Consider the following 21074-nt stretch of genomic DNA (forward strand, 5'->3'; position numbering starts at 1 on the left):
ATCTACGTATAACTTAATGATCAAATCAGATCATATCAGATCAAATCATGTCATCTCTCTCTTTATTTTATTTTATTTTATTTTTGTGGGTCGAAATGAGATTGACCAATTGAGAATATTAAAAATGTTTGCTAAATGAGACAATAGCAAAGACAATGAACCCTTTTTGACTCATATCTACCCACCAAAATCCTTTGTTTTTCCACACCCTCCATGACCTCAGCATCTACATATGGCTTAATGATTAGATCAGATCAAATCATGTCATCTCTCTCTTTATTTTATTTTATTTTTTTGGGTTGAAATGAGATTGACCAATTGAGAATATTAAAAATAGTTATTGTAAGAAGAAAACGAAAAAAAAAAAGGAAAACGCATAAAAGGGTTTCGGTCGCTAGAAGGAGGGCTTGAACCTCCGACCTTGTGGTTAACAGCCACACGCTCTAACCAACTGAGCTATTCCAGCTTGTTTTATTGTGAAGTACCTCAAATTAAGTAGAGAATCATATTTTCCACGCCATTCATTCTCCTCACCCGACCTAGACGAGGGCTAACGAATTTCTAAAACAAATCGACACGTCTTAACACGGTTATTTTGCAAACTTAACGATGACATGGCGTGACGCGAAATTTTACGCACAACAAGTTTCGTAGCATAATTAGCAAAAATATAGGATTTTTTCGTGACACGATTATGAAAACAATTATGACACGTGAACACGAATTGCCAACCCTATTAGAGATTTTGATTTCTAATGTTGTCATTTGCGTAATTTGCACATACCGAATTCGCCCCATTGACTTAGGGGCTGACCCAAAAGAAAGTTGACGACGAGTTGTAAAGTTCCGAAACATAGGTGGTTGGCGCAATTTTGCCGAGGATTTTATTAGCAGGTGTTTCGAGGCACTTGCTACGTATCCAAATGAAGAAAGATTGTCATTTCCAGTATGCTCTCTCTCTCTCTCTCTCTCTCTCTCTCTCTCTCTCTCAATATGTATAGTCAATGAAGTAGCTATGGTCAACGAATGTCTTCCTTAATCAAAATAATTGAAAAAAATTCTTAGTATAAAAGTCTGCATTTAGCACTGTCATTGACCTCATCAAAGAGCAACCGTTCCAAGTCCGGATTATGGGGAGGCAATGACTTACTTTCTCGTGATCTACTTTCCAGATTTTTCGTGTCAAAGTAAGAACCAAATCTCACGCACATTAGGGACAAGATCATGATGATAGGAAATTACCAGAGTTCAAAGGTTCTTTCTCGAAGGAAGCGAAGCAATAATACACAAGCGATCGAAATCGATGATGCCGAATCTTATCTTTCGGTTAATCCAAGCAAAGGAGCACGATGCCTTTCATAGGTAAGTATACGATGACGACGCGTGGGCAACCAAGTCAATCATAAGCGAGCACGTAAAATTCAATGCAATACTAGTTGAGATGCATATCACATGGTCATCATTCAAATGGTGAGGTCAGTCGCATCGAATCAATTGAGTAATCAGACACATGAAAGACAGTGACACGGCAAGCATTCGATCAGAGGCTTGATGAGTGCATTGAGAAAAACGAAAAGAGCAATGAATTGGCCACTAAACCAGAATCCACCAAAGTCGATCTCTGCCCGGCTCCTACCTTGATAACTATTCTAAATATAATTAACAAAAAGAACGAGGCAAAGATGACAACATACAGAACAAAACGTGAGCACTGTAATCACCATGCTCGATTATATATCACCCTAGCAAAAACATGATCTCTCCCCACCAGTATCTAAAAGCATGGAGATTAGGTCCCCAAAAGGGTGGAAGGGTCTAAAATCTTGATTTTTACATTCGCAGTTAAGAGTACAATTCCCTGGGCAAACCATCTTTTTAGCATTATTCGACGGACATGAGATGAGACATCAACGACAGGCCATGATAGAATTATAACCATCATTGTTTTCAAGCGAAAAGGGAAGAACACAAGAGCAAGAGAACAGAGAACACCTTTCGAGCCTTACACTCCGACTCATCCTCCGTCCCTCGGCTATTTACTTAATTGAGATTAGCCGTCAAGATATGGCTTTTGATCAGACCCTGGTGTTGGCACAATTATCGGGTTCATTGTCATCGCCCTTAGGATTGTCTTCCAATGTTTCTGCCCCAGCATTATCACTGGGAAAGAAGTCACCACCATTGGCACCACCACCACCACCACCAGGAACACCGAAGTCTCCCCTACTGTCGGCACCAAAATCACCACTGTTTCCACCGTCGAAATTGCTGCCACCACCGTAGCTGCCACCCCCATAACTACTGCGACCGCCATATCCACCAGCTCTGGCATTGTAGCTGTCCCCTCCTTGTCCATAACCATACCCGCCGCCTCCTCCATAACCTCCAGCGCCAAAATTACCCGCATTACCAAATTCACCACCACCTTGTCGAAAACCAGAACCGCCGAATCCTCCGCGAGATTTCTCTATGGCATAATTCACTCTTATCCTTCGGCCATGAAGATCCTAATGAAAGGGTAACAGAAAAACATCGGATCGATTCACACATGTTGGTCGGAATTGAAATTAGTGCCCTAGTCAAACAATGCCCAACTAATCTTATAACAGACAAATTCACACACTTAGGATGGAATCTCACTGGCACTCCAGAAAGAAAAATGACCTGCTTCACTAACTTAAATTACTGAAGCTTATTAGCTTAACTGGAAAGCAGAAAGATGTATATCAATCCCTCCATCAATTCTTACATACTGTGAAAATAAGTACATGACGCGACCTAATCACCCTATGAATACTACGAAATCGTAACAACCATGTTTTCTAATCTGCAATTTGATAGCAAAGGACCGACGCCCAAACCAGGGATGGGTATGGGGCACGATAGGCATGGCGCACGGTGCCCCGCAACCCCTGCCCCAGGGGAACGGGGCAGAAGGTAGGGACCTCGCAGGGCAAGGCAGGGCTGATATTGACCCCACCCCACCAAGAAATATTTACAAAATATAGACACATTCTTCTATATATTTTGATCGTTCAAAACTTGCACTTTAAAATATATTCACTTGATTTTATAACATTGATTTATTTATATAAAACATTTAAATGGCCTTCATTAAAATCAAAGTCCATAGAAGCCCATCCCCAAGTGTTAGGCATTGAGAGGAGAAGCTTTGTCTTTTAAAAGTCAGGCTAACTTATAAATTTCATCACTCAAACAGCGTGAGACAGAGCTTTTCAGATATTCTTACTTGCAAGTCTTATTTTTTTTATAGGATACAAGCTTGGAAAGCTCCCTAAATAAACAGTGTGGCACAAGTGTTTTTCATGTGTTTCATCTTCACTTTGTCCCACATTGACTAATTTGTAAAGACTCTTAAGAGTCTTTTGTGTCTAGCATGGTGCCCCGCGCGGCATCATTGCCCCTCCATGTCCGCCAACACCCTGGCCTGTACGGGTACAGGGCAATGGCGGGGCAGATCTTTGCGCGGTGCGGCACGGAAAGGGAATGTGATCCTTGTCCTTGGCACGCCCCATGCCCATCCCTAACCCAAGCCTCTTTCAATGTTTATCTTTTTGTTGTAAGTGAATGATTGTGAAAATACCTTCATCGGACATCATGCTATAAACGCCTCACCCCTGCCACTAAGAAATGCACTGCAACAAAAGGCCTGTGCACTATATTTTACCATGTGAAAACAAATTCTGGATTGGCCCACAAGAAAATTCACGTTATAACTAATACTGCTTTTGTGATTAATTTCCTTAGTAAATAAGAAGTCTATTGCCATTCAGTGCAATCTCATTAATAGGAGAACTTACCTGTCACAAGCATAGACAGAATTGATGGTACACAGTCATGCATCAAAACTGTAACTCATGGAACACCTCAATGATTTGCTAGAAAAGATTAAGTAACAAATATAGATCCCTACCTGTCCATCCATGCCCTGGATTGCATTGGAGGCCTCATCGCTAGAAGCCAAAGTAACAAACCCAAAACCTCTAGACCTTCCGGTTTCACGGTCCATAATTACTCTAGCTGCAGAATGTCAAGATAATCAGCGTTCACTACCTCATCTTTCAAGTATCAAACCATGAACAAGTATCAGACGCACATAAAGCACGCTTAAGCAACTCGCGTATCCACTTTCACTAAACCTATGCCAAATTGCCAATTGCTCGAAAGTAAATTGGTTCTGGTGTTAACTAATGACCAGGTTGCTGACAATCTTATATCATTAATCTCATGCAATTCCTGATAAAGACCATAAGCACACCAGCTGTACCCAAAGTTTAGATATTCTTTGGTAGATCAGATGATCAAATGCCTTTCTGGCTGCCATTGAATAAAAAAACAAATTTCATATCTAAGTACTATGAACAGTGTACTGTCAAAGAGGCAGTAAATACATGCGATTAGCCTACTCTGTCTGCAATCATTGCTTAGCATCAGATCAATGGCTAAGCACATCTTGCACATAAGTCAGCAGCATCCAATGTTCTGTTTGATACGACATATACAACAAATAGAGCACATTTGCTATTATTAACATAAAAGAGACAAACACATGAGGAGTACCTTCAATAATCTCCCCATATCCTGCAAAAGCTTCTCTGAGACTTATATCGTCAGTGCTATAAGAAAGACCTGCAATGCAAGAAAAGAAGCTATAACACACTTGGAAAGTGACAGACAGCGTTATGACTTAAAAGAGAAGCGGATTGCCATACCTCCAATGAAAAGCTTTGAGGACATGCACCTTATAGCCTGGTACATAGATGGACAATGAGCAGATGACTCAAAGTTGGCATGCTTGCTCACAGTCTGCTTTAGAATGTTCCCCACCTTGCTGATGAATGCCATGGCTCAGACCTTAAGTTTAAAAGATTAATAAAAAAAAACCATTAATCCTGATCAAATATAAATGCAAAGCAGTAACTTTTTACTTTTCCAAGAGATACAACGAAACAGTAGATCTTCTTTGATGACAAAAAGAAAAGTGTATATCATGTATGCTACGCCTACGCATATGAATTCGACCAAATCATCAAAAAACAGAGGACTTGCGACTGCAATCAGATCAAATATATCAGCAACTCTTTAGCAAGTTTTCAAATTGAGAAAATTATCTCCCTCCAAGCTGTACATATGACTTTAAGTTTATTCGCAACTAATTACAACAAATACATTCATTCAACTTACTGTGTAACAGTTCTCAGGTTCAGATGCATTTGCCTCGTCAGCATCTTCAGTGATTATTAACTACTGATATTTGGGTCATATTATCAACAAGTGCAATTGATCTTCCGTCTGACCAATACACATCGTAGAATTTCATTCCAATTCTATGCATTTCTCAAATACTTCTATCATGCACATGACAGAAAGCATAGTTGGACATCACCAAAGCACAATTGTACACCTGGTCCCATCCCTTGATAATCAAATCCATATTAAGTAAATCAGCGTGACTATCAGAGAAACTACAATCAATACTGCACTATATCAAGGACACAAAGGCAATTTGCCAGCTGTAAATAACAACAGTTTTTTTTATAGGATTATCAGTGTTATCGAACAATGTCAAACAGGGCCTCCCACATATGGCCTCCATTCATCCAAAGCGGGATTGACAGAGAAAAGCTTTTAATAGGAAAAAGAAAACTCTGTTCGCTACGCTACTTCTTTGTTAATAAGATGTCCTCACTGAAGATGACACAAACAAAGCTTTTTCTTAGCGATGACGAATGTTCTCATTCAGACAGTTCAATCAAGTCACGACAGATAAACATTTGCAGCCTCACCGATTAAGGGAGCAAACGAGCCCCGATTCAGATCGTGCACAAGTGATCACGCTCACGTACATCAGTCAATAAGTACCCAACAAACGTGGGCAAGCCTAGTGCCCATAAGTGGATCTTGAATTCCCATCACATCAAACGGGTTTCCCTCGGTCTCTGTCTACCCACAAAAAAATGTCCCCTTTGGGCTCTCGCCATTTCCAATTCGCCGCACCATGCGCAAAGACAAATGACCCACCATCCAAAAACCAAGAAAGAAATCGTTGGCTCTCCTTCAAATGACACAGAACCGCTTGGGTGCGAGATTCACCATCAAAAACTACACGAATGAACCCCGCGAGCATTCAGCGAAACAATCTTCCACGGCCACGGAGTAGCAGATGAAACACCGCACTACGAACAAGAACAAGAACAAGAACGGGAAACGACTAAATTGCTGCCGCAAAGTGAAGATACGCGAGACTTACTTCCGCGAGATCTTTCGTTGCTTCCGAAAACCCTGACCCGACCGGGTGAAAGCAAGAACTGGGGTTTTGACAGGGGCTCCCTGCTCTGTTCTGACTTTCTCGCTCGTCGCCATGGATATCACGGACAGACCGACGAGACAGTTCGGCTCCGCCGTTGGATTAATTCGTATGGCGATTCTACGCCGTTGGATTAGAATGGGCACGGTGCCCTTCGCTTTTTTGATAACAAAAGTTGTTAATACTAAATTACTCAAAAATCCGACCAAAAAACAAAATTACTCAAAAATTTTGTTTAGAAAATTGCTATCGTATTAAAGAGATCATTATCACAGAATATCACCTCATGTTATAGCCCAAACCCTAGACTTCCTTTACTTATTTATGTCATTTCGAACTAAATTATCGGCATTTACTTATTTATGTCATTTCGAACTAAATTATCGGCATGGTTAACCATAAGTTAACCGATCTATATAAATTTTAGTTACTCTCGTTACCGATATCTTGGCGGACCACTTGCTTATTATGTCATTTTGTAGTAAATTATAGACCTTTGTCATTAACGATATCAATACATCGACTGTTTGATATTGCTAGAAATTTCGATATAATCAACACCGTTGCTTTTCCTGACATGCTATTTGCTTTATACTTGTAGCATAATTTCATTCTTTTCTTTTCTCACATGATATACGAACAATTATTCAGCACTCACGACTCATGAGTAGAGGTGTCAAAATGGGTCTTAAACCCATATATGACCCATTTAAAAAAAAAAATCATAAGAAACAAGTATTCCTAGATTAGGTTAAATATAAAAGTGTTTTAGCAATATGGGTCGGGTCGGGTATGTGTGGGGTATGGGTCGGGTCGGGTATGGGTTGAGATATTTACACTATGAATAAATGAGTCATAAATGGGTTAATGGGTCAATTTGGGTCGAACCATTTATGATCCGACCCAAACCCGATCCCACCCACCCGTTTAACAGGTCTACTCACGAGAGATCAGTTGAATGAGATCATCTAACTCAGATAGATCCTATTTAGGAGAGAAGAAATTTTCACATTTGACCTACAACAGTTGATTGTCTAACGTGCGTCATAGACAAAAAACGCGATTTCACTCATGCGAGCCACCTAACCAGCCTCGCGATTTTTTATTTATTTTCAATAGGTCTGGTTTTGATCAATGCTAAAGTAAACACACCATGGCATTCCCACATTTGATAGCACATTCAGGTTTCTACATTTGATATGCCATTTGAACTAACCATATCTGGTTCTGATCAATATAGTGATGATGATGATGATGATGAAAACACGACACACATGCTTCCTCTCCATCCACAGGTCACAACTACAAGTAGTGGGCACTGGACTGTACCTACCGGTACAACCCATAAAGTTGGCCAGCCAAGCTAAAACCACCTCAAAGCAAATTGCACGAGCCAAACCCAGAATGGTCTCAGAGCATGCTTTGCTTTGCATTGCTCTGCTCTAAGTCAATCTGTTTCTTCTCTCCTCTTTTCCTCTCTCGAGACAGGCATCACCGGTGCACGGGACAGCAATCGACGGAACGAATAATAGGAAAACGACGGGGGTTCACAAATGACCAAGCAGCATCCCTCCTTACATGTCGGACTTTAGATGACAATTAGGTGAAACAGATTAAATATTCTTCCATTTAACAATTTGATAATGTTTACAGGTGCTTAGTATATATGGACTATGCCTGCCGATACAATTACCTACAGAGTACAACACTGGAACTTGCAATTTCCCTAAGCCTGAACTTTACTTGGCCGCTGGGTGACAACTGTGGGACAACTTCAATGTAAAACAAAGGAGAGAGTGGTCGAGCTAACACTTTGAACTCAGATTAGTAGAGAGAGGAAATAAAAGGCTCGTCTCCGTTACAAAACTCAATAAAATTATGCTATCACCTCCTGTAGGGATTGGGCAGGGACTTTGGCGATCCTTCGAACAGATCCAAGATGTAATTCTCCAGGTCGTCTGCAGTATACTTGATGTGCCTGTCGCTTAGATGACCGTTATGCCTTCCCACGAACGTTCGATATGCTTGGACTATCTTGAGGGATGTTGAGATGCGTAAATCTTCCCGAAGTTGAACGTCCGGGATCACCCAGGCCGTCTGAGCCTTGTATACCTCCTCGAAAGCGAGACTGAAGTTCCTTAACCTTTCTTTTAGGAGGGTGTGTGAGATGGAACTTGAACCCGAACTGTGAAGCCCCTCCTCTCTAAGGAAGGAGAGTATGGAACTCCATGTCGATCTCTCATAGCTCAATGCATGCTGTTGGAACTTACCATTGTGCTTCCGAATCCAATCATCTCCGAAAACAAGTCTAAGCTCAGAATTTTTCACCTTTTCTGCCATGTAATGCACATTGTTCATCAGAAAAATATGCTGCAAAGCCACATCTTTGTATAGATTGGATTTCTCATGGAGGTTTGCTACCAGAACCAAAGAAATGCCATGAAAATGGGGAGCCAGTTTGGGAAATCCGCATCCGGAAACCCCACTCTTTCCATCCTCTATGGGTGAACTAGTTTCATGACCGAAAGAATTGGAACCCTCTTCGCCATGGTCGCTGAGAAGCAACTCGAGAGTCTCGCCATAATCAACGAGATTCTTCATGTAGTTCATCACGTAACGGGTCAGATGGTGGACCCCACCCCCGGGGAATGCAGTCGCTGATGCGTTCGCAGCGATGGCTTTCTTGAATTCAAGGAAAGTCATCCTGATGCAGTTGCCTAGCCTCTGCAGGAGTTCATGATATTGAATTCTAATGAAGGACCCGACATTATCTGGATATAGCTCATTGATATCTGGTAAAAGCTTAGACATCACTTCATACATTTCAAGGAAGCAAAACAACTTCTCCGGTTCTTTCGAGCCTATAGATATAGCCTCTGCAAAATTCAGAAGTTGCAAAATTGCAGCCTTTGACGCCTCAATAAAGCAACTCAAATTCAGTGATACCTCCCCGAAAATTTGATCACTAAGCCATCTCTCGCTTGCTAGATAAACTCGCACAAAGACTCTAATAGCTCTAACCCATTTCTTGATCTTGAAATTAAGAGTAGCCCATTCCATCCTAAGAACATCCTCGATGCAATGCTTGTCCATCTCAACAATGAAGAGACACTCATCCAGTGCATCCCTGCGAAGACTGACATAAGCCTGGGAACATTCGTGTTCATAACCTGAGCTGCACATCAAATTCGCGATGCATTTGAGGTCAGGTAGTATTTCTGGATGAACCAGATCGATTATTGACTCCTCCGAGGTTCTGTTGAAGCTGTCTCTGCGGAGTGAGTCGTCGAAGGAGTAAGAAAACGTCGAGCCTTCTTCTGCCGCATCCTCCTCACTTGAACGGAAGGATGTGTGCTCCGGCTCGACAGACCGTCTATTCTGAAGAAGCATGTGCTTAAATTCTTCCTCGAGCCTAACCATGGCCGTCTGAAGAACATCATGGGCATTCCTCAACATCTCATCCTTTTCAACCGACAAATCTTGACGTGAATTCTCTAGTCGTTCAATCAACTTCAGGGTTTCATCCACGGCATTCAGATACTGAAATGCTTCGTCTTGGCCCAAATCCCATATCATGGACTGATCATTCTCCCACCTCATGATCTTCTCGTGAATAACATCGAGATGCTCTTCTCTGCTCGCGCCTTCCTCAATGTTCTTTTTCTTTTTCTCACTATCTATCGTGATGGTGGATAACTGAGCCCTCAATTGAACCAAAGCCTTTCTCTCTTCATCAGTTAGCTCTCTTTTCGACACCAACGCCCTCACAATTTGTTGCGCAGCAGCAATCAAGTTCCCTTCTCCTTCTGAATCCAAGGCACCACTCTCAACACCATCCATATCCCCAAAAAAATCTCAAGAACCCTAGAAAACCACTATTCACCAAATAAAAATAGCTGATCTTTTATCACCTGAAAGTGGGAGACTATGAAGATCCCAGATAAAATTAGAAACCCAATGCTAAGAACTCCTTGAATCTAACGTTCCCACTCTCTGGACTCGAGCAAACCAACGACATAAACAAAGAAAACACTTGACAACTCGGCCTCTCAGCCAGAACAAACAAAGCCAAGAAATTCAAGATTGAGAACAAGAAGACTCAGAAGAAGATGGTACACCTCTGGATTTCTTCTTATTATCAGAAGAACACACAAAAGGGTGTTTAAAGAATCGGACGAGAGCTCAAGAACTTACCTCGGCGACCTCAAAGGCGTCCCCCTTTCCCTTTTCGAGCCCCGCCACAAGCGAGAACCGGAAAGAGAAGAGGAGGGTATGGAGGATTATAGAAGCCAAGGATGAACTTTATCCCAAACGAAAGATCTGATCCTCGAGGAGGCTTTGAAAACAAAAAGCAGTAAAGCGCGAGCAGTCAAACAGTTGGTGAATACCGAATACGGAACCGATTAGAATAAGACTATATATATATGCAGGGGCGAAAATATGACGGCAGACACGATGTACGGACGAGGCAGAGGAAAAGAAATGCGACTGGAACTGAGAAAGGAAGACTCCTTTCTTGTTTCTGCCTCTGAAGCTACTAGCTCTGGAGAGATCAGGCCGCGATTCCCATAGCGGATTCGTCGCCCCTGAACCCGACTGATCTGCACGAGATGATTGAAAATTTTGGGTTGGAGTTTTTCTTCTGTGTTTTATCCTTTTGCTTGCAATCGTATGGGCGGGTTTGACTTCTCGGTCCACACGGGCGGGGGGGGGGCAGTTTGCCAGCCTTTTACATTTACCACTTCTGTGCCTGCTGCGGGACATGTGGAGAAGAACAAGTTTTATTTGCGCTTCTGACATGGATCGCATCGCGCGGAGGTTGATTTCGGGTCTTCCGAGGAAAGGATGGTTATGATGTTTTTTCTCGCCGGCGTGACTATCGAGCTCCAATTTACCACTGTCCTCGAGTATGGTCTTCATGTTAAATACCCTCTTCACGTTTCAAAACCTACTTACATCTAATCCTCTTGACTCTCTTCCCCTTACTATTTCTCTCCCCTAGCACGTAGCAACACGACGCAACGGCGATTGAGAGCCAACCCTGTCTGTCCGTGGCGAGATCGTTCGCAGCTCGCGATGGCAAGACCACGTGAGCCAAGGTTTATGGCAAGGCTCGGGGCACGGCGGCATGTCGAGATCATTTGACCTTGATCGAGTCTTAAGCTGGTGAGGGGACCATCGTAGGTCTCGGATCTGAGGTCGGCAACGACCTTCGGAGGAGCAATGGTGGCGAGCGCGATGGAGAATGAGAGACATGGCAGTAGTTGTGTCAGATCGAGCAAGCCGGCCCTCTCGACTCTCGAGTGGGGAGAGAGAGGGTGGGTGGGTGTTGGGTCTTTTTGGGGGAGGGTTATTTGGGAAATAAAACGATAATGAGGTAAATTATGTCTAGGTGAGACATGCAACTTATAACCCATTGTAAAAAGCGAGGATAATAGCTCTCGGAACGTGAAGAGGGTAGTTGATATAAGAGTAAAGTTAAAAATGATATTTATGATTTTTTTTAACTTTCAATATTTTTTGGCCGGCGTCAGCGTCAGTCATTTTCCGACCAAATTAGCTGAAAGAGCCACATTGACAAGTCGTTGAATGGTTCAGTAGTAAGTTGGCCAGATTAAAATGTTTATGACCGAATTGTAATATGGATAACAAGTTTATGACTTTTGTAGTAAATTTTTCCAAGAGCTTGTGGTCAAAATTGTTTGGGCCGAATCCGAATCGGTCCGCTACAATCCCAATCAGATCGTACCAAACTTGAAAGGCTAAAAAAATTAGCATTTGTCCAAGCCAAGCCAGCCCAAAAAGCACCCTTCATGCCCATGTGGCCCCCATCCCATGGGATGCCTTGGGTGTGCTGTGCTGGCTAGCCATGGCCCATCCCAGAGTCAAGAGACAAAGTCGAGTCAGAACAGGGCAACTCTCTCTCTCTCTCCTTCTCCTCTGCTCAAAAAACAGGGGAACACCAAATTTGACCGTTAGAAACAAGTCCCACTCCCTCTCCCCTCATCCTTAAACGGTAACACCCCACCACCACCACCATCACCATCACCATCTATCTCCCCCCTCCTCTCTGCTCAAATACAACCCCCCCAACCAACAGTCCCCCCCCACACACACACACCCACATCATTCAATTCAACGCCCCCCCCTCTCTGTCTCTCTCTCTCTCTAATCAATTCGACTCTCTCTCTCCGGCGGCTCGTGAAGTCTCGTTTAGCCGGCTGCTTGCGGCGGTAAAAGACTTGCACAGAGTCCCCTGATGGAGCAGCAGCAGCAGCAGCAGCAGGTGCTCGATTCCCCGGTCGATGTCCCGGTCCTATCGGAGAACTGCAACAGGAGCGCCAACTTGGAGCACAAGTGCACCACGGCTGCTCCCCCTCCGAAACCCCCGCAATCGCAAGAGAGCTGTCGGGTTTCTCCGGTCCCCGGCGAGCTGCGCAAGCCCAGCACGCCCGATCGCCTCAAAGTCCCCAAGGCTTTCAAGTACCCCGAAAGGTATCGAAGCCCGACTGATCTGATGGTGTCTCCCGTCACAAAAGGCCTCCTTGCCCGAAGCAGAAAAGGCGGCGCCGTCTTGCCTCCTAGTAAAGATCAGCTCAAGGTATGTTCACAACTTTTTAATAGCATCGCTTACCGAACATGGTCTTGCTTGCTTAGGTCATGTTTTTCGCTATATGTAATTTCTGGGGATTCTGATGGTTTGAATCCAATTTTGCCAAATTGCAGGTTCCGGACTTGCGGGTTCAAGATGCGGGTCTCTTTCATTAACTCTGCGGTGAATGATTATGCGGCTCGGCACCTCTGATCTGATATAACATGAGATCGAATTTGCCTGCACTGTTGGTGATGCAGGAAAAGTCTTATGGGATTCTGTGGGAAAGATCAGCTTGTTTTTTTCTTTTGACTGATGGTGTACCATCTGATTGTAATATTCTTTTGATAAGACAATTTCTCTGTCGCATTATGCAATGTCGCGTGGAAATTAATGTTCTGTTGCTGCCTAATTATGTTCAGTGCACTCTTCTGATGTACTCTCATGAACAACAAAGAGAAGTTAACAATGCTTATGACTTCTTCTTTAGTGTTGCTCCAATGAAGTTCTTCCATTCAATGAAGTATCAAAGTAATTTACCGGAGACTGATACAAGTACTACTTCATGTATCGGAGGAATACAGTGGAGCGCGCTAATTTATGTTCTGGCCATTGCTTCGGTCACTCTAGGCGGACCTCATACCATTGGATTGAGCCCACATCACCATCTATTTCGAGCTCACAAACAGAGCTCACAAGGTAGGAGACGGCATCGTCAAGAGTTTCATATCGAGCAAGGTCAGGAGGGAGAGATTTGCGCGGCCAGTTCTCCAGCCAATCCTTGAGCTTGGCCTTTAGCTCTTCTTCGGACACGAATCTCTCTTCTTGTCCTGGTTCCAGTAGCACGTAAGTCTCGGTGCGCTGATACGCCCTCCTCCGCCTGATTGCACATATCTGAGCATAATGGAGACAATAGCACATTGGACGACACTCCTTGAGGTTTGATCATTCTTTATGGAGAAGGAACATAGTTAAGCAACTCGACTAAGACTCTTTCCTGTAATAATGAAACAGCAACAAGCAGATCCTGGATCCTTTGCCCAAACGACAAAGCGACACACAGATGTACATGTACCTTCTCTATGTTTTTCAGATGGTTCTCCGTCTTGTTCAGTTTGAGGTGTTCGGAGGGATGAGAGAACTGAACGGTGCCTCCTGAATTTGCTTCAATAAAAGAGGTCCTCATCTTATTCCTCGAAGTCGTTTCGCCTGCAACAGAGCAAAGCCCAGGAATTAGAACAATCACTATACCAGTGATTACATAATAGCCAAATGAGACATAATCTTCTCAGTCAATCATATGCGATGCCATTTTACTCTATAGAGTGTCATAAAAACATGCTATGTAATTCACTCAGTCCCCATGTTTACCTTGTTGCAATGTCTATACTATGTAAATCACACAGTTGTTAAATTCTTTAACCAATACCCTTTTAGTTGAAAAGAAGAAATCTTGCTTATTGGCATCTTCATGTCTTTAATTTGTGAAACTCTGATCATTCTTCTTATTCCTACTAGAGATTTAGCATCGAAGAGTTGTCTTCCGCACTCTCTCACGAAAAGGCTAACACCACCCGTGCATCATTTTCAGACTGCCACTCAGTAAATATTCAAGAAAAAAAAAAAAACAATCAGCATCTCGGTCCGACACCCTAATCCTATCGCGAACGAAAACTTCCAATTCTCACAGTCCAGCTCCAGAATCATATAGAGTCCGGGAATTCGAAAAAGGTGCTAGTTTGGAGATATGCCCGGGACTCGCGATGCCCCGGGACTGGGGACAAGAAAAGGTAAAAAGAGAGGAGCTCACTGATCAGGTTCCGTGCTGCGGCGCATCGTATCTGCATCTGTAAGGCTCGTTCCATTGATGTCGTGTGTAATCTTCAACTGCAAACCGAGAGCTTGGGTTTCAGGCAGAGGGGTTCTTCTGTTGGATAATGTTTTGAAACCGGACCTTTCTTGTCCTTACATTGGTAGGTGTCCTATCCCCAAAATTTCACTGTTATATCTCGTTGGGGATTCTTGAAATTATTTAGCCCATTCTAACAAAGCAAACTTTATCACACCTCCAATAAGACAGGTAGTTTTATTAAAGAGTCTGCAAGTTATTAACGAACTAGAACATCGAAATCAATGAAATACACATTACTAAATAGCTCGAATAAGAGTTGGTAACTCAAAGATGAGATACTAACTTCACTTGAGAAAATGGGTAGCCCATACCATTTGAGGTCGATACTATCGCATAAGAGCTGGAAACCTTTTGCACATTCTTAAAGCGTAGCTGATCAAAGTGGGTAATTCAATAATACTGTCAGTTATTTTTAAAAAACCAAAAAAAGTTGAAATTGTGCTAACAAGTTATTTAAAACTCATCCAAAAAAACCTAGAAATTTACCGACACGTAGAATTTCTTTTTTTCTGTTTTTCACGTCCAACGTTGTATGAACTAGAGGTGAGCAAAACGAATCGCCTGGACTGGACCGAACCGGCCAATTCTGGCCGGTTCTCGAGAGCACCGGTCTAGTTCCCATTTCCATGTGTAGAATCACCCACCCGGACCGGACCGAATCTTTTTAGTTTTATATTTCTTACAAATCCGTAAAAAAACCTTAATCCTTTACAAATACTCTCACTTCCTGAGTTAACATAGTGTGTATATATATATTAAAACTAGAATTAGCACACCAGAAGCACATTCGGCAATAGCACGGTTACACGAGTGACTTTCTCGTGGCGAATAGAGAACTCACAAGTTCCTCTGTGGTGGTGGTGATAGTGTTGATCGTGTGGCGAATGCGGTGGCTCTGGAAGAGCCGGTCCTTGTTGCTCGGCGGCTCGTTCTGGAGGCCGCGCACGTCGCCTCCAGGCAACGTCGACGACATCCTCGGTTGAGGTGATGCAGCAGAATCGTGCTCTTTCCCAATTGGGATTTTGGGGGTTAAGGGTTTCAAACAATGGCAGAGAGAGAGCAAGAGGCGAGGCGAGGCTCACTCACATCAGTGAAGGATATGGAAGGACGTCAAAACAATACGATGACGGTCGTTTCGCTCCATTTTACATAACGAAGGCAACCGCCGTCAGCAGTTTTCTAGAATTATTCAGTTTCATCGGCCCACTCGGGGTCGGTCCGGTCCGGTTCCAAGACTAGGTGGGCCGGTTCCCGGTTTCAAAAACTGGAAACCGGCCGACCCGGAAACCGGTTACCCCTAACATGAACAAACACTTTTTGTGGAGATCTGTTTTGTTTGTCATCGTTCTAGAAAGAGACATCCTTTTCCCTTATTTTCGAACCTTAAAAAAGTCAAAGTGGGAAGTCCTCCCAATCCTCGTGTTAGGTTTGCTGCTGAACTGTAAAAACGCGAGCTCAGTTAGAAAAACGGTTAATGCGGTTACGATTCCTCCTTGTCGCCTAGGGAAGAAATCCTCTCTCTTTCCCGCGTGAACTACTTAAGAAACACACCCCCCACCACCACCGAAATCGTCTCCCCGCCGTCCTTTCTTCTCTTTTAACCTCGCTTTTCTCATCCCCCCCTTCTTATCCCCATCAAGCTGGCAAACCCCTTGTTGTCCCCCCCCCCCCCCCTCCTTTCTGCTCCAATTCACATCCCCCCTCTCTCCAACTTCGAAATCCCCCATGACCCGGTTCGGCGCGGTGACTCGGGTCTGCCTCGATTTGGTTTCATCGGCTGGAGCTTCGTCTTCCGGTACGTTGCCTGTTCGGTTCTTGGTTTTCTTGATCCTCGGGTATTATAGAAATGCCTGGTCATTTAGATTGTGCCATTTCGCGGATCTGAGCCATATCGATCGGTGAATGGTTAAGCATGGCAAGGGCGACACGCATTTCTGTAATCCTGTGCAGCTGCGCCGCTTATCTTGTTAGGAGAAGTTCGATGCGCGGCTTATAAAGAACTTTCGCGACCTGCTAAGCAATACGGACAGTCCTCATTCCGCATCTCTCCCACGCCCCTCCATCGAAAGAGAAATTTGTATCTGCATCAACAATTCTCTAGCGCGAAGAGTCTGCATCCCTCGTATGAAATTCCGGCTGAGTTTCGATAGTTATATAGTGGATCTTTCCCATGAACCGAATTGCCTCGGAATGAACTCCGTCTGGTCCCCGATACGTGTATGCTAAGTTGTATATGTGCTTGTTAAGCCACCATCCTCTTGATCCTTATTGTTAGAACCATGCTAGTTGTTGAATTATTTGCTGTGATTCAGAAAAATGATTCAACTTCATCGGTCTGCATAGCTTAACTTAACCCTTTCATGGTTCAGTGTAGGATCTCCGATGTTTTTGGTATCTTGAGATCATTAATCCCATGGATACAGAGGCTGAGAGGGATAGTAGTAAGCACCTGAAGGTTCATTTCGACGTCACCTGCAATGAGACACACACACTACCGAGCAAGGAAGCCTCGCCTTCTTCTTCTTCTTCTTCTTCCTCTTCTTCATCTGAGTCCGACTCTTTGTCAGAATCAACCCTTACTGATCGAGATGAGAGTGATTCCTTGACGAAATCGAACCATTCTTCGCAAGAGCTTGAAGGACTCGTCCCATCAGAGAGTTATGCTCAAGCTCCGATCTCGAGCACACATACCGAGATCACCTCTCCGCTTCCCTTGAGTTACATGGCAGGACGACCCGCTGGCTATGACCCGAATAGGATTCCATCGACCATCTTTAATAGCAAGCCGACGAACCCGACGGATTGGAGCGTCGCTTCTAACGAATCCTTGTTTAGCATTCACATGGGAAACAACAGCTTCTCTAGGGATCAGGCTTTTTTGCTGTATAAATCGGGTGAATTAACCAAGCTCGATGAGGTGTTCAGCGTCCCGGCCGCCCTGCCCCCTGTGGCAGAGGCCGTGGGTCCTCAGCAGGAAAGCGCAAGATCATCATCCGCAACCCAGATTGCTGATTTAGTGAAGCCATCACCCCAAATAACTGAATTACTCCCGGATGAAGGGTCTCCGAAAACCAGCAATATAGATATCAAGAAAGGTGAAGATGATAATGCTAAGGAAAAGATGCAACCTACAGAGGACGTCCGAAATTCCACGAGTATGTCTACACTATCTGATGGGAGCGGCACGAGCACCGCCTCTTTTGCATTCCCAATGTAAGCTGCAATTCCATTTAGTTTTAGTTTCTTTCTGTTAGTCATAGTCGAATGAGTTTGAGATCAATCGGTAACCGGCAGCGTTTAGGGCATCGGGTAGTTCATTCTCCATAGGGCACTTGGATTTACTGTTTCATTCCCTATCTTATGCATGAGGTGCACATACTTTTCTTTCTTTCTATTATTTGTCAATTTTTCACTTTTTGTATCAGTGCATAGTCTAATTCATGTGAGCAAATAGATTTGTTTTTGTTCAGCATACAAACAATCCTCTTGGAATTAAACAATCCCAGCTTTTGCATGTCGACTACTGTTTTTAACCGCTCTTCGAAGCCTAACGATCGAACTTTGTTCGTGTCAGACTGGGAGGGACATCAGAAGGAAATAAGTCCTCGATCAAGGTGGAATCGAAGAAAGAACACTCGCCAGAGTCATTGCCAGAGCAGCCTGAACCAAGGCGAGCAACAACAGCAAGGACTACTTTGACCAACTGGTTCTCTTGCTTCTCTTGCTGTTCGTTCCGTTGTTCAATCTCTCTGAAGTCGAAGTGAGATTGCAGACACGTCACACAGTCGTCTCTTGGTGCCTGTCCGTTTCATCAATCCAACCGAGAGTTTAAGCGTCTCTCTTCCCTTTAGATACAATAACAGGCCTGCATTATACGCATGCTACTATCAAGCATTGCGGATCTAGCAAACGATATCTTAGCACGTGCATCGGGCTTAGCTTCGGCTGGCTTGCACAAGAGAGATGGTAATTAGGAGTAGCGATTACGAATGTTGTGGAGTTTCAGAGAAGATGATTATATATGTAAAAGGAGATAATTCTCGCACCCTCTCTACTCATTTTCCCGAGTTCTCTCCTAGAATCGAATGTGGTTAGATCTGGCGCATGATATTCCAATCGGTCATATCACTTCATATCCTCAACAAATGATCATCGACAGAGGCAACGTAATGAGCTAGAAGGCATTGGAAGTTCATAGACAAAAATGATGCCGTCGCATAATCTGATGCGCCGCTAACAGAATTCCTGTTGACTTCATAAAGGCTAGAGAGCGCGCAAGGATGTCTGTGTAGCTCTCGGTGCAAAAACTCCTCCAAGATGAACTCGACCGCCAGATTGATTTTTGCCAAGAGGGATAGAACAGACTACACGCATGCCCACACACCCACAATTTGTCGAGGAGATATGGCCTTGATTATTATAATATTACCGGGACTAATTCAGATGACTCGTTGCAAGTTAGCTGTAGACATTCTAACTGCCCATGCTTCCACAGAGTGTTCAAAGTTAATGCTCGCAGACATGTGCTAAGCATAGTGTTGGTGAGAACTTGGTTGAGTTGAAGCATATGAATACACAGAGACACACACAAGAACTTCTGCATCACACGAAAAATGGCCATCCATAGGAATATTGGAAAGAGACTTCGACAGATATCCTTGAACACCCGGTTAAGATCATGCCATTAAAGACGTGGGAACAGAATTAAGCCATTCAAATTACCTCCGCTTTTGCTTATATACAACAGATCACAGTAACTTTCCTCTATAAGACACGTAAAAGAAAATTCACTAGACGTTCGATGCTGTCCTCTGTGCTACCAACAGATTTAAATTGTAGGGGCATAGTTACCGAAACATCTTCCTGCAGTCAACCTAAGGGCGCGCCGTGCGAGAATCATCCCCTGACGCGATTTCACAGACGGAAAGAAACACGAAAGCTCAAATTATCACGTTATGCAGACGAACTTCAGAACTGGTGGTGCAATCAGTGCGACTCGCTCCAACCTCGGAGACCACCTACGCTTGAACCGATCCCCTACATCACTCGGGGAACATCGGTCCGTGAATCATATGACCAACTTCTGCAACACTAACTAATTGTTTAGGCATCTGTAGCGCTGTCTGCTCCTCCCAATTAGAGAGGGTCCAGATACCAGCTTCCCCAGATCATGCACTTCCGGTTCTCGTTTGCATATTCCATGTGAACAACATGGTAACGCCCAGATCGCTCCATCGAGAAAACACTTAAGTAATAGCAGACTCGATTAGCTTTCGTGGTGGAGGTTTAACCTAATGGAACACACCCAAATCAAGAATATAAAACTCAGGTTTCATCCCCCCCAGATGGCAACAGGAAAGAGGGACTCCAACTGGTTTCTTGGAGATCAGAACATTGAATGTATTATTTCTTTTGGTGGATTTGGAATCTTTCTTGAGAGATACGCAGCAACTAATCCAAGATCCCTGCCGACCCATCATTTCGAGCCGAAAAGACGGGGTCGGTTTTAAAGCACGATACGTGACGGAACGACTCCAACAACACGATCTAATTTTCATCGACGCTCGGAACGATGACGACAAAGGATCGAGGGGGGGGGGCATCGCGCTCCCCGAGCCCGATCCCTCGATGCTTTTATGAAACATCTCGTCGAGTAAATCATCGAGTTTCGCATGAAATTCCCATAACATCTGGGCCATTTCCAAACTAATCACGGGTCATTTCCTTAATTTTTTTTCCCCAATTATTCTTTTTCGAAGATTGTCGGATAAATGAAACAGATAATCATACTGCCAACTAGGATTCCTTCGTGAGGGCGATGTGTTTGACTGTTGGGGGGGCTTTCGGAGGAGGAGCCTCCCGACCAACCACCACCATCGAGCAAAACTTTTGGTTTGACGGGCCGACGTATTGATTGGTCCGGCGATTGACGTGTAATTAACCTCGAGATCAACCGCAAATCACAACACAGAAAAATAAAGCCCCCAAAAAAAGAAGCTTCGAACCAAGACCAAATTTTGGATAATTCATCAACTTGCATTTTTTCTCCCCCACACGAAAATAAACCAAGGCCCCCTCCCCCCCTTTCCTCACGCGTATTCAAGATGATGATAAGTCACTTCACCGAAGCAAATCAACGAACCGAGAACTCGTCGTGTTTCCTCGATCAGTTTCTTACCGAGTTGCCTTGAAAGGGACGCCAGTTGACGAATTTTTGATCGAAATTATATCGGCCCCGCCCT

General features: G+C 43.8%; 5 protein-coding genes and 1 non-coding gene across 7 annotated transcripts; 2 read left to right on the plus strand and 4 right to left on the minus strand.

Moving 5' to 3' along the window:
* Window positions 1-392: 392 nt before the first annotated feature.
* On the minus strand, window positions 393-466 carry TRNAN-GUU (transfer RNA asparagine (anticodon GUU)). The gene has a single exon. It is a non-coding gene; the product is annotated as a tRNA-Asn (tRNA).
* Window positions 467-1812: 1346 nt separating this feature from the next.
* LOC115684610 (glycine-rich RNA-binding protein 3, mitochondrial-like) lies at window positions 1813-6429 on the minus strand. Of its 2 annotated transcripts, none has more exons than XM_030609415.2 (5): window positions 6272-6429; window positions 4734-4875; window positions 4582-4650; window positions 3935-4041; window positions 1813-2507 (listed from the first exon to the last, which is right to left on the minus strand). In XM_030609415.2, the coding sequence occupies exons 2-5, from the start codon at window positions 4864-4866 to the stop codon at window positions 2076-2078; spliced, it is 741 nt and encodes a 246-aa protein (XP_030465275.1). In that variant the 5' UTR covers window positions 4867-4875; window positions 6272-6429; the 3' UTR covers window positions 1813-2075. The 2 variants fall into 2 exon arrangements, with proteins under 2 accessions (XP_030465275.1, XP_056170061.1); XM_056314086.1 differs by lacking the exon at window positions 6272-6429 and adding an exon at window positions 5808-6229.
* A 1498-nt stretch (window positions 6430-7927) lies between these two features.
* LOC115684597 (exocyst complex component EXO70E2) lies at window positions 7928-11023 on the minus strand. The gene has a single exon (XM_030609388.2). It carries the CDS (start codon window positions 10166-10168, stop codon window positions 8213-8215), a length of 1956 nt encoding a protein of 651 aa, XP_030465248.1. The 5' UTR covers window positions 10169-11023; the 3' UTR covers window positions 7928-8212.
* Window positions 11024-12471: 1448 nt separating this feature from the next.
* Window positions 12472-13319, plus strand: LOC115684648 (uncharacterized). The gene is made up of 2 exons (XM_030609480.2): window positions 12472-12929; window positions 13055-13319. The coding sequence occupies exons 1-2, from the start codon at window positions 12588-12590 to the stop codon at window positions 13094-13096; spliced, it is 384 nt and encodes a 127-aa protein (XP_030465340.1). The 5' UTR covers window positions 12472-12587; the 3' UTR covers window positions 13097-13319.
* Window positions 13320-13393: 74 nt separating this feature from the next.
* LOC115684635 (protein CHLORORESPIRATORY REDUCTION 7, chloroplastic) lies at window positions 13394-14888 on the minus strand. Its single transcript, XM_030609461.2, has 3 exons — window positions 14731-14888; window positions 13996-14129; window positions 13394-13814 (listed from the first exon to the last, which is right to left on the minus strand). Exons 1-3 carry the CDS (start codon window positions 14783-14785, stop codon window positions 13542-13544), a joined length of 462 nt encoding a protein of 153 aa, XP_030465321.1. The 5' UTR covers window positions 14786-14888; the 3' UTR covers window positions 13394-13541.
* A 1306-nt stretch (window positions 14889-16194) lies between these two features.
* On the plus strand, window positions 16195-18879 carry LOC115684604 (uncharacterized). Its single transcript, XM_030609402.2, has 3 exons — window positions 16195-16627; window positions 17207-18045; window positions 18407-18879. The coding sequence occupies exons 2-3, from the start codon at window positions 17246-17248 to the stop codon at window positions 18594-18596; spliced, it is 990 nt and encodes a 329-aa protein (XP_030465262.1). The 5' UTR covers window positions 16195-16627; window positions 17207-17245; the 3' UTR covers window positions 18597-18879.
* The last annotated feature ends 2195 nt before the right edge of the window (window positions 18880-21074 follow it).

Source organism: Syzygium oleosum, unplaced genomic scaffold, assembly GCF_021117445.2.
Source record: "Syzygium oleosum isolate NSW1041296 unplaced genomic scaffold, Sole_v2.1 Sole_v2.08, whole genome shotgun sequence".
Taxonomy (NCBI): domain Eukaryota; kingdom Viridiplantae; phylum Streptophyta; class Magnoliopsida; order Myrtales; family Myrtaceae; genus Syzygium; species Syzygium oleosum.